Source organism: Enhydra lutris, unplaced genomic scaffold (assembly GCF_002288905.1).
Source record: "Enhydra lutris kenyoni isolate GAN:26980312 unplaced genomic scaffold, ASM228890v2 scaffoldscaffold13, whole genome shotgun sequence".
Lineage (NCBI taxonomy): Eukaryota > Metazoa > Chordata > Mammalia > Carnivora > Mustelidae > Enhydra > Enhydra lutris.
This window is the reverse complement of record NW_019154097.1, coordinates 7,809,561-7,833,320: the sequence shown is the minus strand read 5'-3', so window position 1 is coordinate 7,833,320 and position 23,760 is coordinate 7,809,561. Positions and strand designations below refer to the sequence as shown.

The following is a 23,760-nucleotide window of genomic DNA, read 5'->3' as shown; positions in this document are numbered from 1 at the left end:
CACTCAACCTGTAAGGAAATTCAAAATTGATGCATATAAATAAAACAAGCCCTTCCCAGCTGATATCTAAGAAGCTCTTCACGTGATGAAGGTTTAGTTTCTGGGGAATTTTTATAAGTTTTCAAAAAGAAAACTTTCTTTATTTGAGATAGAGCAAGAGTACAAGCTGGGGGAGGGGTAGAGGGAGAGAGAGAAGCAGGTTCCCCGTTGAGCAGGGAGCCCAATGTGGGGCTCGATCTCAGGACCTTGGGATCATACCTCAGCTGAAGGCAGAGGCTTAACTGACTGAGCCACGCAGGTTCCCCAGGAAGAAGCCTTCTTGAATGGTAAGTAGGCCTCTGATCACAAGAATGGCATCCCTGAAATTGATTTTTCAGATGTACCTGCATTATCTACATTGTCATTGGGGTGCTAATCCCACTGAGAGCATGCTTCTAGAAATTTAATATGAACTCTGCCCCTCTGAGCTCCCAGAGGCTCAGTCCTCAGCTGCTCGGTCTCAGTCCTAGCCACCTGGCCCCATCACGACAGGGTGGCTGACTTCTTCAGAGGCTGCTGGAAAATCTCTCAGCAAACGACCTCTAGGGGCTGAGGATCTCAGTCCTGTGATCACAAAGACCCAAATTCTGCCCACAAAGAGTGGGCTTAGAAGAAGACCCCAGGCCTCGGGAGAGACAGCAACCCCCACCGACAGCTTGATTTGAACCCATGAGCTCAGAGCAGAGAACCCAGCTGAGTGACAACCAGGCTAATGACCCACAGGTAAAGAAGGGCTATCGTAAGCCACTAAGTCTCTGGTGATCTGTTACACAGCAATAGGAAACTAACGCGGATTTTGGTACCTGGAAGTGAGATGCCGTTGTAACAAATACCTTGCATGGGGGTCCAGCTCTGGCAACGAACAGCGGGAGAAAGTTGGAGGGAATTTGCAGAATGCGATAGGAAAGGCTAAATTTCCTTGAGCAGACTGTAGAAATACAGATGTTGAGGATACTGTTGGTGAAGCATTAGGATTGATTAGAAGAGAGTGAGGACAACGTTATTGGAAACAGGAGCGAGGGGACCCTTGTTATATGTAGCAGAAAGCTTAGCAAAACTCCCCGTAGGTATGTAGAAATTGCTAAGGGATGAACCTGTTACATAGCGAAGATTTCCAGGCAGTCCTGAAGGTGCTGCCTGCTCTCTTCCTGCTGCTCAGAGTAGAACCCAAGAGAAGAAAGAGAAATAGAGTGACACAAAAATGAAGTAGGATTAAAATTCTCAGTCTCTTCAGATGGCAAAAGATGCTAAAACTCAGAAGGGCTGCAGAACGTGCAGCCCAGAGAGAAGGCTGAGCGTGTGACTGTACCACCTTTTGCTAGAACCTCAAAGCGATCGAAAGGTCAGGACGTTCAGCCCCACCAAAGGCCCTTTCAAGAGATTACGGGTGTGGGCACCTCAAAGGTCTTCTCAACTGAGCCTGGGGTTCCTGGAAAGCTTGCAGAGAAAAACAGAGATCTGTGCATGTGGCTTCTGTCTAGTGGTGTGAAAAGCAGTGAACTCATACAAGATGCCCGAAGTTCTGAGAAAATTATTTCAGCAGAAATCCTGCCAGCTTGGACTAAAAAGGGACAGTGAGAGTACAAAATGAGACTCTTGGACCCCCCAAAGTTCCACAGGGCGGGGAGCACTTTGGTAAAACTCCTCCATTGCAACCATGTTACCTTTCATTAAAAAGGGAGGAAGGCAAGAGTTGGGGAGCTGTGTGCCCAGAAGAAAGAGGCAAGAATTCCAGAGGATTCTCCCCAGGTCTTGAAACTGAATCCAGAGAAGCAAAACATTTACCTGGCTCAATTTTTAAAAATTATTTTTATTAGCATATAATGTATTATTTTCCCCAGGGGTACAGGTCTGTGAATTATCAAGCCTACACATTTCACAGCACTCACCATAGCACATACCCTCCCCAATGTCCATAACCCAACCACCCTCTCCCTACCCCCACCCCCCAGCAACCCTCCATTTGTTTGTGAGATTAAGAGTCTCTTATAGTTTGTCTCCCTCCTGATACCATCTTGTTTCATTTTTTCCCTTCTCTGGCCCCAAAACCCCCTACCCTGTCTGTCCAATTCCTCATATCAGAGAGAACATATGATAATTGTCTTTCTCTGATCGACTTATTTTGCTCAGCATAGTACCCTCTAGTTCCATCCATGTCGTTGCAAATGGCAAGATTGCATTTCTTTTGATGGCTGCATAATATTCCATAGTGTGTGTGTGTGTGTGTGTGTGTGTGTGTGTGTGTGTGTGTGTGTGTGCGCACGCGCGCACTTGCACCAGATCTTCTTTATCCATTCATCTGTTGATGGACATCTAGGTTCTTCCCATAGTTTGGCTATTGTGGACATTGCTGCTATAAACATTTGGGTGCACGTGCCCCTTCAGATCACTACATTGCTGGGTCGTGGGTTAGCTCTGTTTTCAAATTTTTAAAGAACCTCCATACTGTTTTCCAGAGTGCCTGCACCAGCTTGCATGCCCACCAACAGTGTAGGATGGTTCCTCTTTCTCTGCATCCTCACCAATATCTGTCATTTCCTGACTTGTTCATTTTAGCCATTTTGACTGGTGTGAGGTGATATCTCACTGTGGTTGTGATTTGTATTTCCCTGATGCCGAGTTATGTTGAGCACTTTTTCATGTATCTGTTGGCCATCTGGATGTCTTCTTTTTCTTTTTTTTTTTAAGATTTTATTTATTTTATTTATTTATATGACAGAGATCACAAGTAGGCAAAGAGGCAGGCAGAGCGAGAGAGAAGGAAGCAGACTCCCTATGGAGCAGAGAGTCTGATGCAGGGCTTGATCCCAGGACCCTGAGATCATGATCTGAGCCAAAGGCAGAGGCTTTAACCCACCCAGGCTCCCCTTCTGCCCATTTCTTGATTGGAATATTTGTTCTTTGGGTGTTGAGTTTGATAAATTCTTTATAGATTTTGGATACTAGCCCTTTGTCTGATATGTCATTTGCAAATATCTTCTCCCATTCTGTCAGTTGTCTTTAGATTTTGTTGACTGTTTGCTTTGCTATGCAAAAGATTTTGATCTTGATGAAGTCCCAATGGTTCATTTTTGCCCTTGCTTCCCTTGCCTTAGGCGATGTTTCTAGGAAGAAGTTGTGGCTGAGGTTGAAGAGGTTGCTGCCTAGGTTCTCCTCAAGGATTTTGATGGATTCCTGTCTCATATGGAGGACTTTCAACCATTTTGAGTGCATTTTTGTGTGTGGTGTAAGGAAATGGTGCAGTTTCATTTTTCTGCATGTGGCTGTCCAATTTTCCCAGCACCGTTTGTTGAAGAGACTGTCTTTTTTCCATTGGACATTCTTTCCTGCTTTGTTGAAGATTAGTTGACCATAGAGTTGAGGGTCCATTTCTGGGCTCTCTATTCTGTTCCATTGATCTATGTGTCTGTTTTTGTGCCAGTACCATACTGTCTTGGTGATTACAGCTTTGTAATAGAGCTTAATGTCTGGAATTGTGACGCCACCAACTTTGGCTTTCTTTCTCAACATTCCTCTGGCTATTTGGGGTCTTTTCTGGCCCATATAAATTTTAGGATTATTTGTTCCGTTTCTTTGAAAAAAAAATTGATGGTATTTTTATAGGGATTTCACTAAATGTGTAGATTGCTTTAGGTAGCATAGACATTGTCACAGTATTTGTTCTTCCAATCCAGGAGCATGGAACGTTTTTCCATTTCTTTGTGTCTTCCTCAATTTCTTTCATGAGTATTCTATAGTTTTCTGAGTAAAGATTCTTTGCCTCTTTGGTTAGATTTACTCCTAGGTATCTTATGGGTTTGGGAGCAATTTTAAATGGGATTGACTCTAATTTCTCTTCTTCTGTCTTACTGTTGGTGCATAGAAATGCAACAGATTTCTGTGCATTAATTTTATATCCTGACACTTTACTGAATTCCTGTATGAGTTCTAGGAGTTTTGGGGTGGGGTCTTTTGGGTTTTCCACATAAAGTATCATATTATCTGCAAAGAGTGAGAGTTTGACTTCTTTGCTGATTCAGATGCCTTTTATTTCTTTTTGTTGTCTGATTGCTGAGGCTAGGACTTCTAGTACTATGTTGAATAGCAGTGGTGATAGTGGACATCCCTGCCATGTTCCTGATCTTATGGGAAAAATTCTCAGTTTTTCCCCATTGAGAATGATATTCACTGTGGGTTTTTCATAGATGGCTTTGATGATATTGAGGTACATACCCTCTATCCCTACACTGTGAAGAGTTTTGATCAAGAAAGGATGCTGTACTTTGTTAAATGCTATTTTTTTTAAGATTTTATTTATTTATTTGACAGACAGAGATCACAAGTAGGCAGAGAGGCAGGCAGAGAGAGGAGGAAGCAGGCTCCCTGCTGAGCAGAGAGCCTGATGCAGGGCTCGATCCCGGGACCCTGAGATCATGACCTGAGCCGAAGGCAGAGGCTTAGCCCACTGAGCCACCCAGGCACCCCTGTCAAATGCTTTTTCAGCATCTATTGAGAGTTATTATAAAGCGCTTGTTCTTTCTTTTATTAATGTATTGTATCACAGTGATTGATTTGCGAATGTTGAACCAACCATGCAGCCCAGTAATAAAACCCACTTGGTCATGGTGAATAATCCTTTTAATGTACTGTTGGATCCTACTGGCTAGTATTTTGGTGAGAATTTTCGCATTATCTAGCTCAATTTTAAAAGTCTTATGGACCCATGGCTCCTTCTAACCTTCATTTCCCCCTGTCTGAGATATAATGTCTGTAACCAGCTTCCCACTTCCGTGTGCTGGCCACGGCAGGGCTAAGAACCTGTCCCCTTGGCTTATCAGGCCCGTGGCTAGAGGGGAACGGTGTCATGGCTGCCACACCTGTTGGGGGACACCCAGAAGCCTCATCTGGACCAGGACCTGACTTAGGTTTTGAACTTTCAGCTGATGAGTTTTAGATTCAGATGATGTAATTTGGGGCTCTGAACTCATACTGTAGTGAGATGAGACTCAGGAGCCCGGGGAAGGAGTGAATATATATTTCACATGGAAGGGGCATAAACTACTTGGGGGCCAGAGGACAGGCTATGAATTTTAGATAAGCTCCGAGTTTCCTGCCTCCTGGTGAACATGCTCTGGACAGTCTCCTCCCCCGTCCTGGAGTGGGGGCAGGACCTGGGAATGTGACGGGATACCGCTGCCCTGAAGAAATTCATGTCGAGTCAGATGACTTTTGAGTTAGGAGATTATCCTGGGTCAACGTGACCTAATCAAGTGAGCCCTAAAAAGAGCCAAGAATCAGCAACAGGCACTCTCCCACTGGCCCTCGAGAAGCAAACTATCACATTGTGGAGAGGGCCAGATGGCAGGGAGCAGACAGTGACCTTTTAGAGCTGAGGTCCTCTGTTCTGTGGCCCCAGGGAATTGAATACCACCAACAGCCAGGGGGCTTGGAGGAGGACCCTGAGTCTCAGAAGAGATCACAGCCCAGGTGGACCCCTCGCTGCAGACTTGGGAGCCCCTGAGCAGAGACGCTAGTGAAGCCATGCCCCAGATCGGACCTACAGAGACTGTAAGATGATGTCTTTAATGTTTTAAACTGCTATGGTACAAAGGCTTCAAAGCAGTTATTACAAATATATTCAAAGAATTTTTAAAAACTATATTCAAACAACTAAATGAAAATGTGCTTGTGATAATGAATCTAATTTCAAACACAGAGACGGGTACTACGGAAAGAACCAAATGGGTATTCAGCAGTGAGAAGTCTAATAACCGAAGTAAAGTGACTATAAGCTCAGCAGCAGGTTTGAGATGGCAGAAGAAGAGAGATGAACTTAAAGAAAGCAGATAGACGTTATCCAACTTGAAGGACCGAGGGGCAGGAAAAATAATGAAGAAATAATGGCCGTAGACCTTCCCAAACTGATTTTAAAAACATTAACATTCTCCAAAGCTCAACAAACCCTAAATATGATAAACACAGACCACATCTAGACATATGTTAAACTGCTGAAAGCCAGAGACAGATTGAAGAGAAAGAGAATTTAAGGTCTAAGAGAAAAATCTCAAAAGCAGCAAGAGAAAAACCGCTCACCACATACAGGTAACCCAATGATTATCAGATAAGCTCTCACTCAAAACAAAGGTGACACTAAGGGGGTGTGATCTCAGATTCATAGAGCTGAAGGTGGCGGGGGTGTGTGTGTCCCTGTCAATTAGCATTTTCAATTCAACCAGGCTATCTTCCAAAAAACTGAAGGTAGAATAGAAACATTCCCAAATAAATAAAAACTGAGATTGTGTTGCTAACAGACCCATCCTAGATGAAATGCCAGAAAGTCTTTACGCTGAAAGAAGATGACACCAGAGGGGACTCCGAGTCACAAGACGTACGGAACAGCGTGGAAATGATGCAGACGTGGGTAAATATAACAGACTGTGTGTGTCACACACACATTTATACACACACCTATATATGCTTTTTCTCTCCTGTTACTCTTTTAATAATTAAAATGATTTAAAGTAATAATTTATACCATTCAATTGAGTTTATAACATACATGTACACCCACAATAGCCTAGAGGAGGGGGTAGGAAAGAGAGCTACACTAATACAAACTTGCCAGATTTTACTGGAATTCACTCGATACTCCGCTGAAAAACAGTGTGATAAATTCAGGAAGCATACTGTAATCCTTAGGGTGACGAAAATGCAGTTAAGAAATCAACATTCTGAAGGACATTCTTATCCCCGTGACGCAGATGAGGAAATGAGTCCTGGAAGGTGGGATGACATACCACGGCTTAGCTAAAGCTGGCCGACGGGCTCCTGGCTCCACGTCCTGGGGCTGGAGGCCAACTCACACCTTCCAGTGGGCCAGGGAGAGACACCCAGGCTCAGACTCCCCAACCCTCGGAGAAGGGGAGTGTTCCTCAAAATGTAAATTGCCTCCCAGTCCATAAAAATATTTCCCTTGACACCCTAAGAAATGTCTTATTAGTTCTCTATCCTAAAAAATGACCACGTGTCAGTTGATTGCAGGAGTAAGATGGATGACTCACAGGCCAAACGGATTCGTGGCAGTGGCCTGTGAACGCGCACAAACGCCTCTTCACACTCCCTATGGACTTGGTCAGCATCTGTTTTACATCTGCCTGAACTGCCTCCCATGCCCCGGCGGTGGGGGGAGGGGGCTGACACCCCTTTATCCAGCTCAGACGGACACACAGAAAGGGGAAAAGATGGAGAACATAAAAGTTCTTGCTTTAACCATTTACAAGAGAACTGAGCCATGCTGGAAGGAGTTCATACCACAGTCCCGCCTCCCGATGGGCTATTTAATCCCATAAAGATAAAATAACCAGATTACTTAGTATTTATTTTTGGATGAACACCCACTGATGAATTTATTGTGCTTCACATATTAGAATATGTTATTTATGAAACTAGAAATTTAATGAGCCCGTACTACATGCCCGGGACTTAACTAACCCCACATCTGCTCTGTGATTTCATTCTCGAGACTCCCCTCCATGCTTGGTTTCATTATTCTCATTCTACAGAATAAGAAACCGAAGTTCAGAGTGGCATCAGATTGATGGTAGCCAGGACAGCTGGAGTTGTTCTGGGTGATCATCAACACAACAATCTTAGTGTTCATCTGTCTACACTGAGAAAAACTAACCCAATGTCTGAGGTGTTGTCAGTTTACATAGAGCACACTGCATGAGTCTGATTTCCATCCATGCAAACATCTTAATGGTTGGTAATCCCTGCAAACACCAAAAATAGAACCTTCACCTTTTTGCTAGGGATTATAATAGAAAGGCATGACAGTAGAACACACATCTTGATAGAAAAATACTTAAAGGTTTTAATTCTCTGAATACCAAGAGTTAACAATTTATGACTACCCTTTGAAAATAGGGTATATGGGAGCAATTTTGAGGTTTTCAAAATCAGTACAAAGCTTATCAAATCCAACATCACCTGCACAGGTTGTAAAGTGACTTCCTTATCAAAGGACAGCAGCTGGCTTGGGGGTGGATCTGTCACTGGATATAGCTCAGTCTCTGTCGGACACAGTCCAGGGCCTTCCTGCTCCTTCCATGAGCTCCTCATACAGTGACAGTTTATCCCATGTGTTCCTTGAAGAGCCATTTCTGATGTTCTGAGTCGGTGCAGTCCCGCAAGAGGGGTACGAAACTGTCACTGAACGCCTTCCTCTCAGCCTGAACGCACTTATTGGACTGCATGTGGAATAAAGAACCATCCTACAAGAGATGATAAACTACGGATATTTAAGAGAAACCCAAATAATTCCCCAGAAAGTATCTTTTTCCTTACAATGTATTCTTCAGAGCTCAGGGGACTTTTTATCATTTCAGAAGCAGTTACTGAGCATGGAGGGTCTGCCCTGTGCTAAGGCAATGGGGGACTGTGTGCGCACAGGAAGGGCCAGGTGTGGACAGGTGTGGATCCCCCGTCCCCCGAAGCTTGGCACCAGGGTCCACAACTCCACCGTCAGGGCCGGTGGTGCCACCTGCTGGCCGCTCTAGGGATCTATCAGACTCCCGGCCTCCTTCCCTACCGGCTGTTCTTTTCCTTCAGAGAAATCAGGATCAAAGATCCCTTATTAACCTCTTTCACGTCCCTCAGGTCAACTAATTCCATCCCTGGCGATCTCTTTCTCTTAGGTTTTTAAAGGCAGACTCAGGAACCTTGGCTGTAATTCCAGCTCAGCCAGAGAACAGCTGGATGGGAGGGTAAGTCACCTGTGAAGACATCGGTTCTACAGGACCATGACCACTTCCCCAGCCCCAAAAATCACGGTCCTCTTTAATGCTTCCCTCCTTCTCTTCTTTTTCCCAGCTGTTGCTGAGTTAGTTCAGCAAGCCTCTCCTCTGGCCCTGGAGTTTGTTTTTTCCCTCCACCTCTCTCCATCATAAACTGTACAGCCCAGGGGAACATCATCGTGTCTGAGGACCAGAAGGGCGGAACAAGTGGCATATCTGTTCTAGGGAAAGACCAACCTTGGAAATAGAAATTTATGAAGAAGAATCGCAAAAAATATTCACCTTTAAAACCCTTAAGAGAGCTCCCAAGTTGCCCTCAGAGCACCAGGAAAGGAAATGATTAAATATAGCCGCTCTTCTCCCACCCTTCTAAGGAAACTTATTTTTTCCTTAAATGGTCACTGAAATTTAAGATAAAATTGTAATGACATTTCAAACCAATTTTATGATTTCTCACTTGCATGACTCTTCCTCGAGGGCTTACAAACAGGTTCCCGTTAGAAGAGAGAAGAGAAGGAGGCGGGGGCAGGCGCTGTAGAGAACCACAGACCGGGGGTGTCTTCTGTCTTATTTTTTATATCAGATGCATAGCGCCACGGCACAGGGCTTGTCTAGGGAGCCTGCAGATTTCACTGCTAATCATAATATTGTCCACGGGAAAATGGATTCCACCTTCTAATCATACCTAGAATTAACCCATTTATAAGCAACAGAGACCAATCTTTCCATCCCTGGGGTCAGGCTGGGAATGAAAGCTTCCCATGGAGATAAAAGAGAACTGATTTTCTTCTTTTGAATTATTTGCTTTGGATTTATTCCCTCAAGTGCTTTTTCATGACCAAAGGATTTGACTGATTCACGGGTCCCGTTGCAGCTGTGCAGTGTGGCTGGTGTGTTTCAGGCCTGAAATAATAGCCAGTTCCCAGCCCCCAGTAACTATTCCGAAGGAGCGCCAACTCCCTCCAAGGGGTGTTTTCTTATCCTGTGTTTCTTGATGTTCATTCTTATCCTACAAGTAACAGCTGATTTCTGTAGAACTTCTTGGTTTCCAAGGACTATTTTTGCCATACATCTGGTCCACTGTTATGGTTTCCATTCTACAGCTGGGGAAAATGAGGCTTAAAGACATGGAGTAGCTTCTACCTGGGTCTAACCTAACCTCACACCCTTACGCTTTGGCTATTTGTTCTACTCATTTAAACCCCATTTCATCTTCGACTTTGTTTGCACAGCTCCTCTTTCCATGGCCATGGCCACAGGTTGGAGGAGGGCAGGACGACTAGAGGGGAGCCATAATGCTACTGATGATGGGTGCTGACGCTGAATGCCAGACCCCCACCACACTGCCAGCATTTTGAGGGAAGCCCTCAGTCTCCTGTATGTGGCTGCCCCCCTGAGACCTGCGAGGACTAGGTGGGAGAACTCTCCCTCTATTCCCCCCATCGGCAGCCCCCGGACCGACAGCAAGGAAGGCAGGAGACAGCTTGCTTACCTCCTGCAAGTTGAACTTCTGATTCTCCGGGACAGTGTCCTGGCAGAGATGCATGGTGAGAATGTCCATTCCTGCCTCCACGGCGATGCAGGCCTCTGGCTGGTGGGTGTTATAGCGTATTTCCTTCTGGGACGTGTACTCGAAGAACTAAAAACGGAGCAGCCAACATGCACAAGTCACTGTCTGATGTGGAAGGAGGGAGATCACTGGGCGAGAACCTGGGGGGACTCCAGGTTGGAAGAAATTCTAATCCCACCACTTCGTCTCCAGATGTCTGACACCTCGTCTCCTCCATCCTCCACAGGCCCCGCCCTGCTGGTGTATCTGCCTGCTTGGGCTGGGATCCTGGTCCAGGCCACACACCTTCCCAGTCTCCACCTGCCCACCCTGAAACTCAGACGTCACCCAGACAGCCCTGCCCTGGCCCCTGGTAGTTACTCTAAACACTCCTTTGTGTGGCACCATGCATCAAAACGTGTAATTCCATTTAAGCATTAATTCTAAGGAACTCATCCGAAATGCAGATCTGTTGGGGTTTTTTTTTTTTTTTTTCCTTTTTTTTTTTTCCTGACAAGAAGTTAGTGGCAGGAGCACTTACAACCACAAAGACAGGCAGGCAGGGACTCAGGTATAACTAAATAGTAATCTACCCGCATGAAGGTTTATCAAGAGGCCCTTGGGAATGATATTCTCAAAGGATGTCTAGTAACACAAGAAAAGTATGATAAAGTAAGTGGAAATAATGAGATAGAAAACACATAGACATGATGATAATAACTATTTCAAACAATAATCTAAAGGCCTTGCATCCAAAGAGATGGGAAGTAAATATGTCTTCATTCTAATGGCGGTTGCTGGGTCCTGTCATTCACTTACTGCTTCTGGGTTGGGTTTTTTGTTTTTGGGTTTTTTTTTTGTATTTTTCAAATATTCTGCAATAAGCATATATTACCTGGATCATGCAAAAAAATCAAATGTTTAATTTTTTATTTTATTTTATTTTTTTTTACTCTGATCTTTGTTATCAAAACTTTTAATTTTTACAAAACGGAGAGATTCATACCAAGAGTCCCTTGAGCACAGCGCCTCCTGCTGTCTGCTGCCCGCTGGCCCTGGGATGTCCAGCTAGACAGAAGCAGCACCTACCTGGTTCTGACCCATTCCGTGACAGAGATATAGAAGGACCTGGTGTCCCATGATCTGGTTTTCATTGGGAGGGTTATAGTCAAAGCAGTAGTCTTTCAGTCCTTTGTTCTGTAGCTAAACAAAACATAAAGGTGGCATTTTGGTCCAGATTTATATGCAACAACAGATCCCGCCCAAGGTTCTGAGGGTAATGACTCCATTAGAAAGCAGTGTCTGCCTCGAGAATTGGATTTAATGGGAAGAGCCCCTGACATTTCGAGGTCTGAAAGTGCCTTCCCATTTTATGCCATAGGCAAGAAGCATAACCCCCGTTTTAAGATGCTAGATCTGAGTTGCAGACATTTTAACTCTTTATGGCCTGAAAGCTCCTATCTCTCCAGTTCTTGTTAGTGCAGCCTTATTGCTACACTAGTCCAAGCATAGCTGGGTTGTTGCCTCACACATGTACCAAGGACTCCTGCAAGAATGCATCTGCAAAAAGATACCCTGATTGAGGGACTCACCAGCCCCCATATTAGAAGCGCACGATTCTAGGCTACAAGAAACAGCATAATACAGAGCCGATGACTTGCCCAAAGTCACGCAAGTATAGACACCCGAGTCTGAATCCGGGACCTCAGCTCCCAAGTCCAGTGCTCTCTCCATCACTCGATGCTGTCTATCTAATGTCATCTCTAAGATACCTCTTAGATCTAAAACCCTTCAAACATTCTAAGAGCAAAAAACCAAGCTCCCTCTTCCCTTTCAGGAGCCTCTAGGGAAAGACACGCACCTTTCTAAACCCCTTTCTGGAGAGTTCAAAGACCCCTCAATGAACTCCTTGTGAACCCCACCCCTGCCCTGGCCCTTGTCCACCCTTGACTAGGCTGTTTCTGAAGACAAGACTCAGCCATATAGAAAGAAGTTTCCACAATCCACCAGCTCGTAAGTCACAGACTTCCGTGTTCTTGGAGTCTCTTTGCTTTGTGAAGGAATCTGGGAATAGGAGATGTTTAGAATAATCAGAGCATCTTAGAATTGGAAGGGTTCAAATGTCATCTAGCCATGTCTTGACCACCAAAGGACCTTGACCTCAAATGAATTCCCTATGTTCAGAAAGATTTGGAAGAAACTACAAAAATACTAAAGGAGGTTGGGGGGAGCCTCTAATGATTAAAACTGAGATTAAATAAGCCAGCTGTATCCTGTTGGTGAGACACAGAAAAAATGATATTAAGTGACTTTAGAACATACCATTTTTTTAGACTATCTCATATTTGATTACATTTCCTTAGTGAACTATATTCTACAAACAGATAGATCTGCAAAGAAATCTTAAACCTCATTCAGTATCACACTGTCGGTGTGTTATTATTTTGAAACTACTTTAAATAAAAGTTTAACATAGGGGCGCCTGGGTGGCTCAGAGGGTTAAGCCTCAGGTCATGATCTCAGGGTCCTGGGATCGAGCCCCACATCAGGGTCCCTGCTCAGTGGGGAACCTGCTTCTCCCTCTCTCTCTGCCCCTCTCCCTGCTTGTGCTCACGCGCTCTCTCTCTCTCTCTGTCAAATAAATAAATAAAATCTTAAAAAAGAAGAAGAAATACAAGTGTAATATCAAAGAAGAAAAAAATCCTGTAAGATTACATTTGAATTTGAGATATCAGTATGAGCTCACAATTTGTTTCTCAAAAATACACATTTCCTTTCTCTGCCTACTGAAAAGCTATAGTGCTGGGCTGTCCCACATGGTACCCACTGGCAGCACGCGGCCCAGGGCATCTGACGGGGCTAAGTCCACACTGAGACACGCTGTAAAGATAAAATACACAGCAGATTTCAAGACTCAGTGTGAAAACAAGTGTTAAAGCTAATAATATTGGGGGTATACTGAATTAAAATATATTATAAACTTTACATGCTCCTTTTTTAAAAACATGGCCACTAAAAAATGTCCCATTACTTATGTGACTAGCATTGGGTTTCGGTTGTGGTGTGTGATCTAGAGACAAAGACCATCACTGGCATCCAGACTGTGGGCTCTGACCACTGCCCCCCACAGAAAGTGTTGGGGCTTCTGGGAAGGATAGCAGCAGATGGAGAAGACAAATGTGGCCAGAATCAAGGAGGTGATCAAACCAATAGAAGGGGTCAAGATCCTAGAAGCCAAAATAAAGAGATTCTCACTAGCCAAAGACAGGCAACCTGAGCAGTTAAAAGAAAACACACACACACACACACACACACACACACACACACACACACACTCACACACACACCAGACTAATTGACTGAAGCACATTGGCTATATAAAAGCCCATTGGTTTACAATGTTGCTCAAGAAAAAAAAGCCAAAATGCAAATGAGCCAACAAACAAACAAAAACAACCCATTCCGCCCCAGCGGAGCAAACTGGAGCACCAACTCTTACCCTGAAAACAGGCAAATAAAGAGAAAGACTGAAAAATGGGTTACGCCTTTTCTGAATGAACTCTAAATTTCGTAGATACCAAACTTTCCTGGTTAGCGAGGGAACACTCTTCTTTACAGAAGAATCTCGGCTCATGGTGCAGAAGGAACGAAAGCACTAGAAAAAGCCCTGATTGGCAATGCCATCTGAAATACGGGTCTAGGGCTAGCTTGCGCAGCACATATGCTAAAATTAGAACGATGTGGAGAAGATCAGGGTGGGCCCTGCTTAAGGATGACAAGCAAATTTGTGAAACCTTCCATATTTAAGAAGAAATATGAGCCTAGGCCATGATTGTCAACAGCCACCAGAAACATGAGACAGAAGGCTGAATGGCCCCTGAGAGCAGCTGGTCCGGGAGAGGCTCCCTTGTCACTAGAGGCAGGAGACCAGAGGTGAGGTGCTCCCGCTGTTGACGCAGTTGGAACCCAGAGTGCATCCAGGAAGTGTCCTTGCCATAAAAGGTCGATTCCCACTCCAGTCAAGGCTTTAGACCTCATTTCTAGTTTAAGAAGGGTGGGTGAGAGAGGCACCATTTAAGACCCACAGGGAGATAATGAGGTAACCCCAAGGGTGAGACTTTCTACAGGACAACAGATGCTGGTCGTTTTTTTTTGTTTTGTTTTGTTTTTAACAGTTATCAGCTAAAGGAGGGGAAGAAAGGGAAGAGGTCTGCCTTAGCTCAAAGAGTCCTGGGAGGAAAGACATGGCAGCCAAACACAATGGGTAGACCGGGTTTGATCCCCATCAGAACAAGTCAACTATCCCAAGAAAGATGTGAAAAATAGGGGGAATCTGATAAGGGCTTGATAGGAAAGGAAATGAAGAAATGATTGCTCCTCAGATTGGGTGTGATAATGGTCTGTGGTTGTATGAGATCATATCCACACAGACACGCATGTGACAGTGACCAGGACTGAGATGACGTGATGCCCAGGGTGTGCCTGAGCAAAGAAAAATTGTGAGAGGAGGGAGCAGAGGAGCCAGAAAGCAGGAGAGGCGAAATCATGATGATTCTAGATTCTTCAGGACAGAGTTCCTTACACCATGCTCTCTGCTTGGACATTTTCACAATGAAAATTGAATTTAATGCATTAATGGCCTGCTCTGTATTTATTTTTTGTGTGTGATTATTTATTTAATGTCCACCTCCCTCATAGACAATACACTTCTTGAAGGTGGGATAGTGGTCGTCCTTCCACCATCAAACCCCGATGCCCAGAGCAGTGCCTAGCACAGGGTAAACTCCATGTAAATATTAAAGTTGGGGTATTCTGAAAGTTACAGACACTCTTGAGAAATACAAATACGTTGGGTGAATGAAAATTTCATCAAAAGAGCCAGAGATTTAGAAACAGTCAAGAGACCCCACCTATTAGGGAGATAGTTGTTCACGGTGTTTCTTTTATGTTTTTTAGGTGACTGAAGATGTAATTGGTTCTGATTTAGTTCACAGTCACAGAGAACTCACGTTCCATGCAATGTGCTTGCAATTCTATCTCTCTCTCTTTTTAGTTTCAGAGGTAGAATTTAGTGATTTATCAGTCTCATATAAGACCCAGTGCTCATTATATCATGTGCCCTCCTTTATGTCCATCACCCAGCAGTCCCATCCCCCAACCCTGCTCTCCTCCAGCAACCTGCAGTTTGTTTCCTAGAGTTAAGAATCTTACAGTTTGCCTCCCTTTCTGTTTTCATCTTACTTTATTTTTCCTTTTCTTCCCCATGTTCATCTTGTTTCTTAAATTCCACATATGAGTGAAATGATATAATTGTCTTTCTCTGATTAACTTATTTCACTTAGCTTAATACCTTCTAGTTCATTGCAGAAGTCAAGATTTCACTATTTTGGATGGCCAAGTAATATTCCAATCAATATATATATGTACACACCACATCTGCTTTATCCATTCAGCTATCAATGGACATCTGGGCTCTTTCCATAGTTTGGCTGTTGTGGACATTGCTGCTGTTTTGTGGACATGTGCCCCTTCGAATCACTATGTTTGTATCCTTTGGATAAACAGTAGTGCAATTGCTGGGTCATAGCTCTGTTTTTAACTTTTTTTTTAAATATTTTATTTATTTAATAGACAGCGATCATAAGTAGGCAGAGAGAGAGGAGGAAGCAGGCTCTCTGCTGAGCAGAGAGCCCGATGGGGCTCGATCCCAGGACCCTGAGATCATGACCTGAGCCGAAGGCAGAGGCTTTAACCCACTGAGCCACCCAGGCGCCCCTGTTTTGTTTTGTTTTTTTTAAGATTTTATTTATTTATTTGACAGACAGAGATCACAAGTAGGCAGAGAGGCAGGCAGAGAGAGAGAGGAAGTAGGCTCCCCACGGAGCAGAGCCTGATGCGGGGCTTGATCCCAGGACCCTGGGATCACGACCTGAGCCAAAGGCAGAGGCTTTAACCCACTGAGCCACCCAGGCACCCCCAGGCGCCCCTGTTTTTAACTTTTTCCTGTTTTTAACTTTTTGAGGAACCTCCATACTGTTTTCCAAAGTGGCTGCACAAGCTTGCATGCCCACCAACAGTGTAGGAGGGATCCCCTTTCTCCACATCCTCGCCAACACTTGTTGTTTCCTAGGATTTTGATGGATTCCTGTCTCACATTGAGGTCTTTCATCCATTTTGAGTTTATCTTTATGTATGGTATAGGAAAATGGTCCAGTTTCATTCTTTTGCATGTGGCTGTCCAATTTTCCCAACACCATTTGTTGAAGAGAATAGCTTTTTTTCCACTGGATATTCTTTCCTATTTTGTCTAAGATTAGTTGGTCATAGGGTGTCCTGCTTTGCATTTATCAAAGACTTCCAGAATAGAACACAGGCACTTCTGATCAACATGACACAGGCGACCTCCCTAAGTTGGGATATTTCCTCCCAAAAGCCAAAGGCACTGGACATTTTAGTTGACTTCATCCCAGAAACATTTCTTTCAGGTTCTTTAAAATAACAGAAATGACGCATCTCCCTCCATTACTGCCTTTATGAATCCCTGAGTAGGGAATTATTAACTGGTCCAGCCACTGAAGACTGAAGCAAGGTGACTGACACTGGACATGGAAGCACTAAGTGAGCCTCAGTCTCCTCATCTATAAAATGGGAGGCTTATACTCACCAGTTTGGAGGTGGTTTCTAGTACTGACATTCTGGACCCGAGGCCCAGAGATGGGGAGAAGGAAAGACAATGCCTGAATGCAGGAGGGGAGGGAGGGAGAGGAAGGCCAGCAGTCCCCGTAAAGGGGCCTTTCTTAGCCAGGTTTTGTTGATCAGGAAACTCCCAGCCCGCCACATGCTCGCTCACCATCCCGAAGAAACCAGGCCGGTCCTCAGGCACGTGCAGTTCTGGGTACACGTTCTCCAAGAACCACCTGAAGTCCTTACACTGGAGCTTTGCACGGAGCTGCTTCCTCTCCGTCACATCCCCAAAGGGTTCCTGAGAAAACAGCAAAGACAGTGAGTCCCTGTGGCCCCCTCTCCACGGACGCTCCTTCCTCAGCAGCACTGAGCACCTCCAGAGTGCCAGGCCCCGCACAGGCTCAGAGGCTCAGACCAGCCTCAGACACAGCTGTCGCTCCCCGGCAGCCAACACGGTCACACAAACGACTGCCTTCTCGGGGTTCCTCGCTTCAGGGAGGCTCAGCCAGCTACACAACACAAAGCTCCTGGTGATGAAGTCGGGGAGCCGCAGGGTCCTGGGGCTGCACTGGGTCCCGGGCCTGCACGTTGGTGAGCGTGTGATCCCAGACCAGCGACCATCTGTAGAGCACATCCACCAGGACCTTCTGAACGACGGATCCCTGAGCGTGCACTTTCTTTTTTTTTTTTTTTTTTTTAGAGATTTTATTTATTCATTTGACCGACAGAGATCACAAGCAGGCCGAGAGGCAGGCAGAGAGAGAGGAGGAAGCAGGCTCCCTGCTGAGCAGACAGCCCGACGCAGGGCTCGATCCCAGGACCCTGGGATCATGACCCGAGCCAAAGGTAGAGGCTTTAACCCACTGAGCCACCCAGGCGCCCCTGAGCATGCACTTTCAAACACAGGTCAAGCATCCTCGATGTCATCACGCTCAAAGACCTTGTGTGCTCAACATACTGACGTTGGAACATATACTTGGAGTGGCGAGCGCAAAGCTCCACGATGATAAATACTGGCGGGAGGTCAGTTTTCTGCACCAGACCAAGGATTGAGAACTTCCCTGTAACTGAATAAAAGCAAGTGTCTACTTAGCACGGCCAGAGGCACAAAGCCGAGGGCTGACATGTTACTGTCCCTGCCTCATGATGCTAGAGTATCAAAATGTGACAAGCTAGATAGCAAAATGGTAATGATAGAAAACTGGCTGAGTAAAATTTCAGATTTTTACTTATTTCCCAGCAGTTCTTTCTTTGGTGAGTCACGGGGTCCTCCCCTTCAACCAGATGCCCATTTTAATGCTGGGTCCCAGGCATCCAGACCAAAGGCATAGGCCATGACCCTATGTTATTCCTTGGGAATCCTCAGGAAGAGGGAACTGGGGCTTCCAGCCTGGGTTAGAGAAAGGAGCTGATGTTTCCATCCTGTGGCCGTGGCAGGACAGAGGAAGCCGTGACCCTGGCGTCCAGAGGCGGAAAAGGGCCAAGGGGGAGGTCGGGGCAGCTTCACAGGGCTCAGCAGAGCAGGGAGAGGGATCTATGGGAGGGCACACACCCCAGGCCCAGATCTGTCTGCATCACCCACAAGGCCTTGGGCAAGCTCTCTGAGCTTCCCTCTGTCATCTAAAAAATGAGAATTTCACAGCTATCCTGAAGGGCTCGCTAAGGATTCAGAAGAAGAGATTTTCCTCAAGTGGCCAGAATCGAGAGTGTTTACAGCACATCTCATCTTGCCAAGCAGCCCTCTGAGTTATGCTGACACAGGTGGGTACCCTGTGCCGGGGCCTGTAGAGAGCTGGCCCGTGTAGAGGCAGTGGACCTACTCGCTGAAATGTCTTTGTGGTTCCACACCTTCTCCATCACTCGCAGACATGAGCAGAGTGGCCAGAAATCATAGTCACCCCACAGGACGCTCCTAGCTGAGGTCACGTCTCAGTTCCCATACTGTCAACAAGTGTCCTGTTTGGGATCTGCCTTGTCTAGTGCCACATTTTCAAGGTTTTGCCGCTCTGTGTTGGTGACATCACTGTTCAAAAGCACCCCCAAGCACCATGCTGGAGGGCTGGCTAGCATTCCTAGGTTCAAGAAGGCCATGCTGGGCCTGACAGAGAAATTACATGGGTGGGATGGGCTTCACTTGGGCACGTGTCACAGTGCTGTTGGCCATGAGTCTGGTGTAAAGAATCGACAATATATACATCATAATGTCTTTCAACAGAAATACACATGAAACCAAGTTAGGTGTTGATCAGCTGGCAAAAACGTCAGACCACGGGAGGCATGAGGGAACCTAGCCCCGCAGTCCCCCAGGAGCAGTGTGGTTCAGTAGTCTGGAAATCAGGGTTGGTGATAACAGCACAGCCCATCATTACTGTGACTAATGAGAAGCAGCAGTCGGTATTATTCTAAGTGGGAGGAATAAGGGGTTCCCAGACTTATATCATGGGTGCTTGAGTTAGTCTCTATTTCTGGAACCAGTTCGCTGGGGGCGGGGAAGCCAGAATCGGCTGCTTTGGTTTGGAAACGGCCAGCCGGCGGTGGGGGGGGGGTAGGTGGTGGCTGCAGGTGGGCCGGGGAACTCACCAAGCGGGCGTGCGGGTTGCGATGGTAGTAGAGCTCTTTAAATTCATCCATCCACACTTCGGCGGCTCGGACGCAGTTGGCCAGAGCCTTGTTGCGGGAGTAGGGAGCTTGCTTGGGGAAAACGTGGCCAACATGCGAGCAGGGGTGTGTCTCCAGGGTCCCACCGCACTGCCAGATCTGTGCACAGAGCAGGGAGGAGGCCGGCAGGTGAGTGGGGGACGGGCTGTGGGTCCACAATGCCCGCAGCCTGGAGGCCGGGCACATAGACATCACGATGAACACAGCCAGGGCTTCACCCTCTACGGGACAGGAGGCCACCTCCCCAGCATATGCAGAACACAGTCAAAGAGCAAGAACATAGCCCCGAAGATGAATAAACCATCAGAAGCGAGACCCTGCAGTCCATGCACTAAAGCTCATGCACTTGACCCAAGGAGCCCCCATAGCTGACCTCACCAGGAACCCATTTACTCATCATGTAAAACACAGGCTCTTTACCTGGTCTCCTAGCCACAGAAGATAGGAAAGCAGCAAGTAAGAAGAGAGGTTTGGAAGGGAGAAAGGAAGAACTTCTAGAGGTAGGCAGAGCAGACTGACACCTAGGGAAGAGGCAGAAAGACCATTAAAAGCACACCCAACACCTGACCAGGCTGCCTTGTCTGAGAGCATTTCATGCCGGGGGCAGATGGTTGGGAACACCTGTCCCAAGGATGTGTGACCAGGGATAGGATCTGGTACTTAAAATGCGGGATGTGAGTCTTTGGGGGAGGGCCAATTCTTATAAACTCTTTCAAAGCAGGAAACATTATTGAAACTTAAAATTTTTCTATTAGGGGCACCTGGGAGACTCAGTGGGTTAAGCCTCTGCCTTCGGCTCAGGTCATGATCTCAGGGTTCTGGCATAGAGCCCTACATCAGCTCTCTGCTCAGCAGGGAGCCTGCTTCCCCCCCACCCGCCTACTTGTGATCTCTCTCTCTATCAAATAAATAAAATCTACAGAAAAATAACTTTTTTCTATTAAAAAGTACAGACACTGACATAAACTTTTGATACTTTAAAATGCAGGATTTGGTGAGCTGGAAACCGCATTGAAATGTTAGCGGTCTCTCCAAGGGGCATCTAGGGGTCACACGCAGCAGAACTAGTAGGTGGGCTTGTTCCAAAAAGCAGATTCCTGGTCCCAACTGAAAATCCATCAAAGCTGACTTTCTGGGGACTGTACTTATAAATCTGCCTTTTTAGCAAGTCTCCCTAACAATTTTCATGTGTGGCCAAGCTGGAAAGTTACTGTACCAAACAGGGTAATTAAGCAAATCAGGGTTCCCAAAGATGGGGTCAGGAGGCAGGGGCCTGTGTTTGAGCCCAGTGTTTGCCACTCACTGTTTGGGTGACCCTGACCCCATCACCTCCCCTGTCTGGGCCCCAGTTCCTCCCTGTTGTAGTGGGAGAAAAGAACTAGGTGACTTCTCAAGGGAGAGGCTTCCTTGCCCCGAATCTATGAAAAGTAAGTTTTTTTTTTAAGGCTCAAACAAGAAGACAAGCATGTTTATAGGATGTCTATGCCACTACTATCATATTTCAGGACTGGTAGATAAAATTTGCCAACATGAAGGAAAAGTCCACCAGGGTCTCCTAGCAAATCCCATCATTCCTCAAGAGAGAGAGATTGAGAGAGAGAGAGAGAGAGAGAGAGAGAACAGGTTAAGAATGAGTCCAAAGAGAAAACTGGAATACTTACCCTAAAGGAGAATTCCAGGTTTTCTCCGCCCCAAACTTCCATTCCTGTATCATAAGACCCCAGATACTCAAAATATTTCTTACTCACAGCAAACAGCCCTCCAGCCATCGTTGGAGACCTAGAAGAGTGTGAGAACCATATTGCGATGTGAATGATGGCAGGAAGCCAGCACAGTTGAACTCCTGCCCGCCCCAAGCCCTCTGGCTGCCCATCCATCTCTAAGCACGTCCTGAGTTCACAATCTGTGCCAGGAGCTAAGCTGAGCCTGGAGGCAGAGATGTGCCTCATGGTCCCTGCTCTGGGGAAGCTCATGGACATCTCAACCAGCACTGAGTGTGAGAGCACTCTGGTCAAGCCAGAGCCCCGGGGGCACACAGAGGGAGGCCTGGGGCAGGTGGGTAGGCCTCAGCCTGAAGAACACAGGGGAGATGGCAGAGAAGAGGAATGGAATCGTTCTTCAAAAAGACACCAGCATGAGCAGAGGCCTGAGGGTGAGAGAAAACCTCGTCCTTCTAGAAACACAGACAAGGAGAGTCAAGGAGAGAAAAATGCTCCCCAAGAAGATGGCTAGTGCCTTGCTTGGGTGGAGTTGGCCGTACAGTCATAGGGAGGGCAAGCATGGTTGCCCTTAGGGCTATCGAAGACCATGGAAGGCAACGCTGTCATCTTAAAGCTCTCCCAGGGCCCGTTCCTCTCCTGCATGAGTGGCCTCCCCTCCAGGACCCAGATGGCCAGCACTGGCCTGCTTCTTCACCTGGCCTGATGTTCCAGAAAGGGCCCAAGGCTTCCATCCTACCACAGCAGAAAGCTGTAGGGTCAACACACCAGGAGACGCAGATATAAAAGGACGCATTCGGAAATGGAGAACTAAACTTCATTAAGAGCCTGACTGTCTACAAATGTTAAGGTCTTCCAGCAGCAATCATGGCCCCTGACAAAGTATTGGCTTTCCCTGTGCTCCAAGCGCTGGCCCAACGGGAAAAGGACAGCAAGGTCCTCGTGGAAGGGAAGGCTCTAGACTACACAACTCTTTCGTGTGTGTTCATCCTAAAAGTCTCAGAAGGAGGCAGAGTGGATAGGCTGGTATCTATTTCACAGGTGAGGAAACTGAGGCCCAGGGATAGTACAGGAAGGGAACGGGAGTTGGCCATGACATCCCCTGAGTACCTGTGTGTACTCAGGTAATGGGGGAGGACCATGGGAGTTCAGGTCAGCGTCCCAAGCTGTTTAGGTGAACCTAGATAGGATCCTTCCTACTCTGAGCCTCAGTTTACAAATCTGTTCAGTGAAAGTTTGGGTAGGATGTCCCTCAGTACTCCCACAGAAGCTTGGGCATCACCTAATCTCTCCCTCCCCCATTTTCCTTCAGTCTCTTGCAATTCTTCCACTGCAACATCCCCAGAGTCCTTCATTTCCTTCCATCTTCTCCTGCACCATCCCTTCTGACTGGAAGACTACGATGCCTCCTAATGATGTTGCTGCCCTCTGCCCCACCCCCTGCAGGCCCCTCACCACGTGGCATCCAGCAACCTTTAAAGAATGCAACAGGCAATGGTCATTTCCAGTTCAAATCCCTCCAGCAGCTTCTACCCTCTCAAAGTCCAAAGCCCTGTTCTTGGCCTTCCAGGCTGAACATGACTTGGCCCCATTCATCTCTCTTCCCCCATCTCTCAACACCATTCCCACAGGTGTTTCCCTCTGCTCAGCAGTGAGTCACCTCATGGTCAGAGCTCAGGTGGAAGATCCAGAAGCCCACCTGCCAAACAAGGGTGCTGATCTAAGACACCACTTCCAGTTCCGTTCACCAGCAGTAAAGCTGATGTTTGACCTCCATCCCCCTCATTCCCATATCTGCCTCCCATTTGGTCCTGAACTTGGAAGGGGAAGAAGAAGCCATGCTATCATATCAAGACCTCAACGAAGGAGAGAGCAACTGAGCCCCCTTTAAGCCCACTCTACTCAGACCCAGGCTCACTCACTGGTGAAAGGTGGCCCATTCAGCCCCAGGTCTACCCAGTTGAAAAAGCACCTGACACCATGTCCTCAAAATGTTAAGCTTGAAATTATCATATGACCCACCAATTGCACTCCTAGGTATACAACCCAAAAAACTGATAACAAGGACTCAAACAGATAACAGTATCTCAACATCCACAGCAGCCCTGTTTACGATAACCAAAAGGTAGAAACAACCCAAGGGTCCGTCAGCAGGTAGATGGATAATCAAACATGGGTATATATACAGTGGAATATTATTCAGCCATGAAAAATAAATGGAGTTCTAGAAGAACCTTGAAAACATGATGTTAAGTAAAGCAAGCTGGACACAAAAGGACAAGTGTTGTGTGATCCCACTTATATGAGCAATCTAGACTAGAGAAATCCATAGGGACAG

General features: G+C 46.3%; 1 protein-coding gene across 1 annotated transcript in view; it reads right to left on the bottom strand.

Moving 5' to 3' along the window:
- Positions 1 to 7,865: 7,865 nt before the first annotated feature.
- LOC111145937 (polypeptide N-acetylgalactosaminyltransferase 12) overlaps positions 7,866 to 23,760 on the bottom strand; it is a 38,377-nt gene continuing 22,482 nt past the window's right edge. The window contains exons 5-10 of the mRNA XM_022501253.1: positions 21,366 to 21,483; positions 19,627 to 19,803; positions 17,213 to 17,344; positions 11,452 to 11,565; positions 10,306 to 10,452; positions 7,866 to 8,291 (exon numbers count right to left, since the gene is read on the bottom strand). Coding sequence (XP_022356961.1) covers positions 8,151 to 8,291; positions 10,306 to 10,452; positions 11,452 to 11,565; positions 17,213 to 17,344; positions 19,627 to 19,803; positions 21,366 to 21,483 — 829 coding nt within the window. The 3' untranslated portion in view covers positions 7,866 to 8,150. The remainder of the gene's footprint in view (positions 8,292 to 10,305; positions 10,453 to 11,451; positions 11,566 to 17,212; positions 17,345 to 19,626; positions 19,804 to 21,365; positions 21,484 to 23,760) is intronic.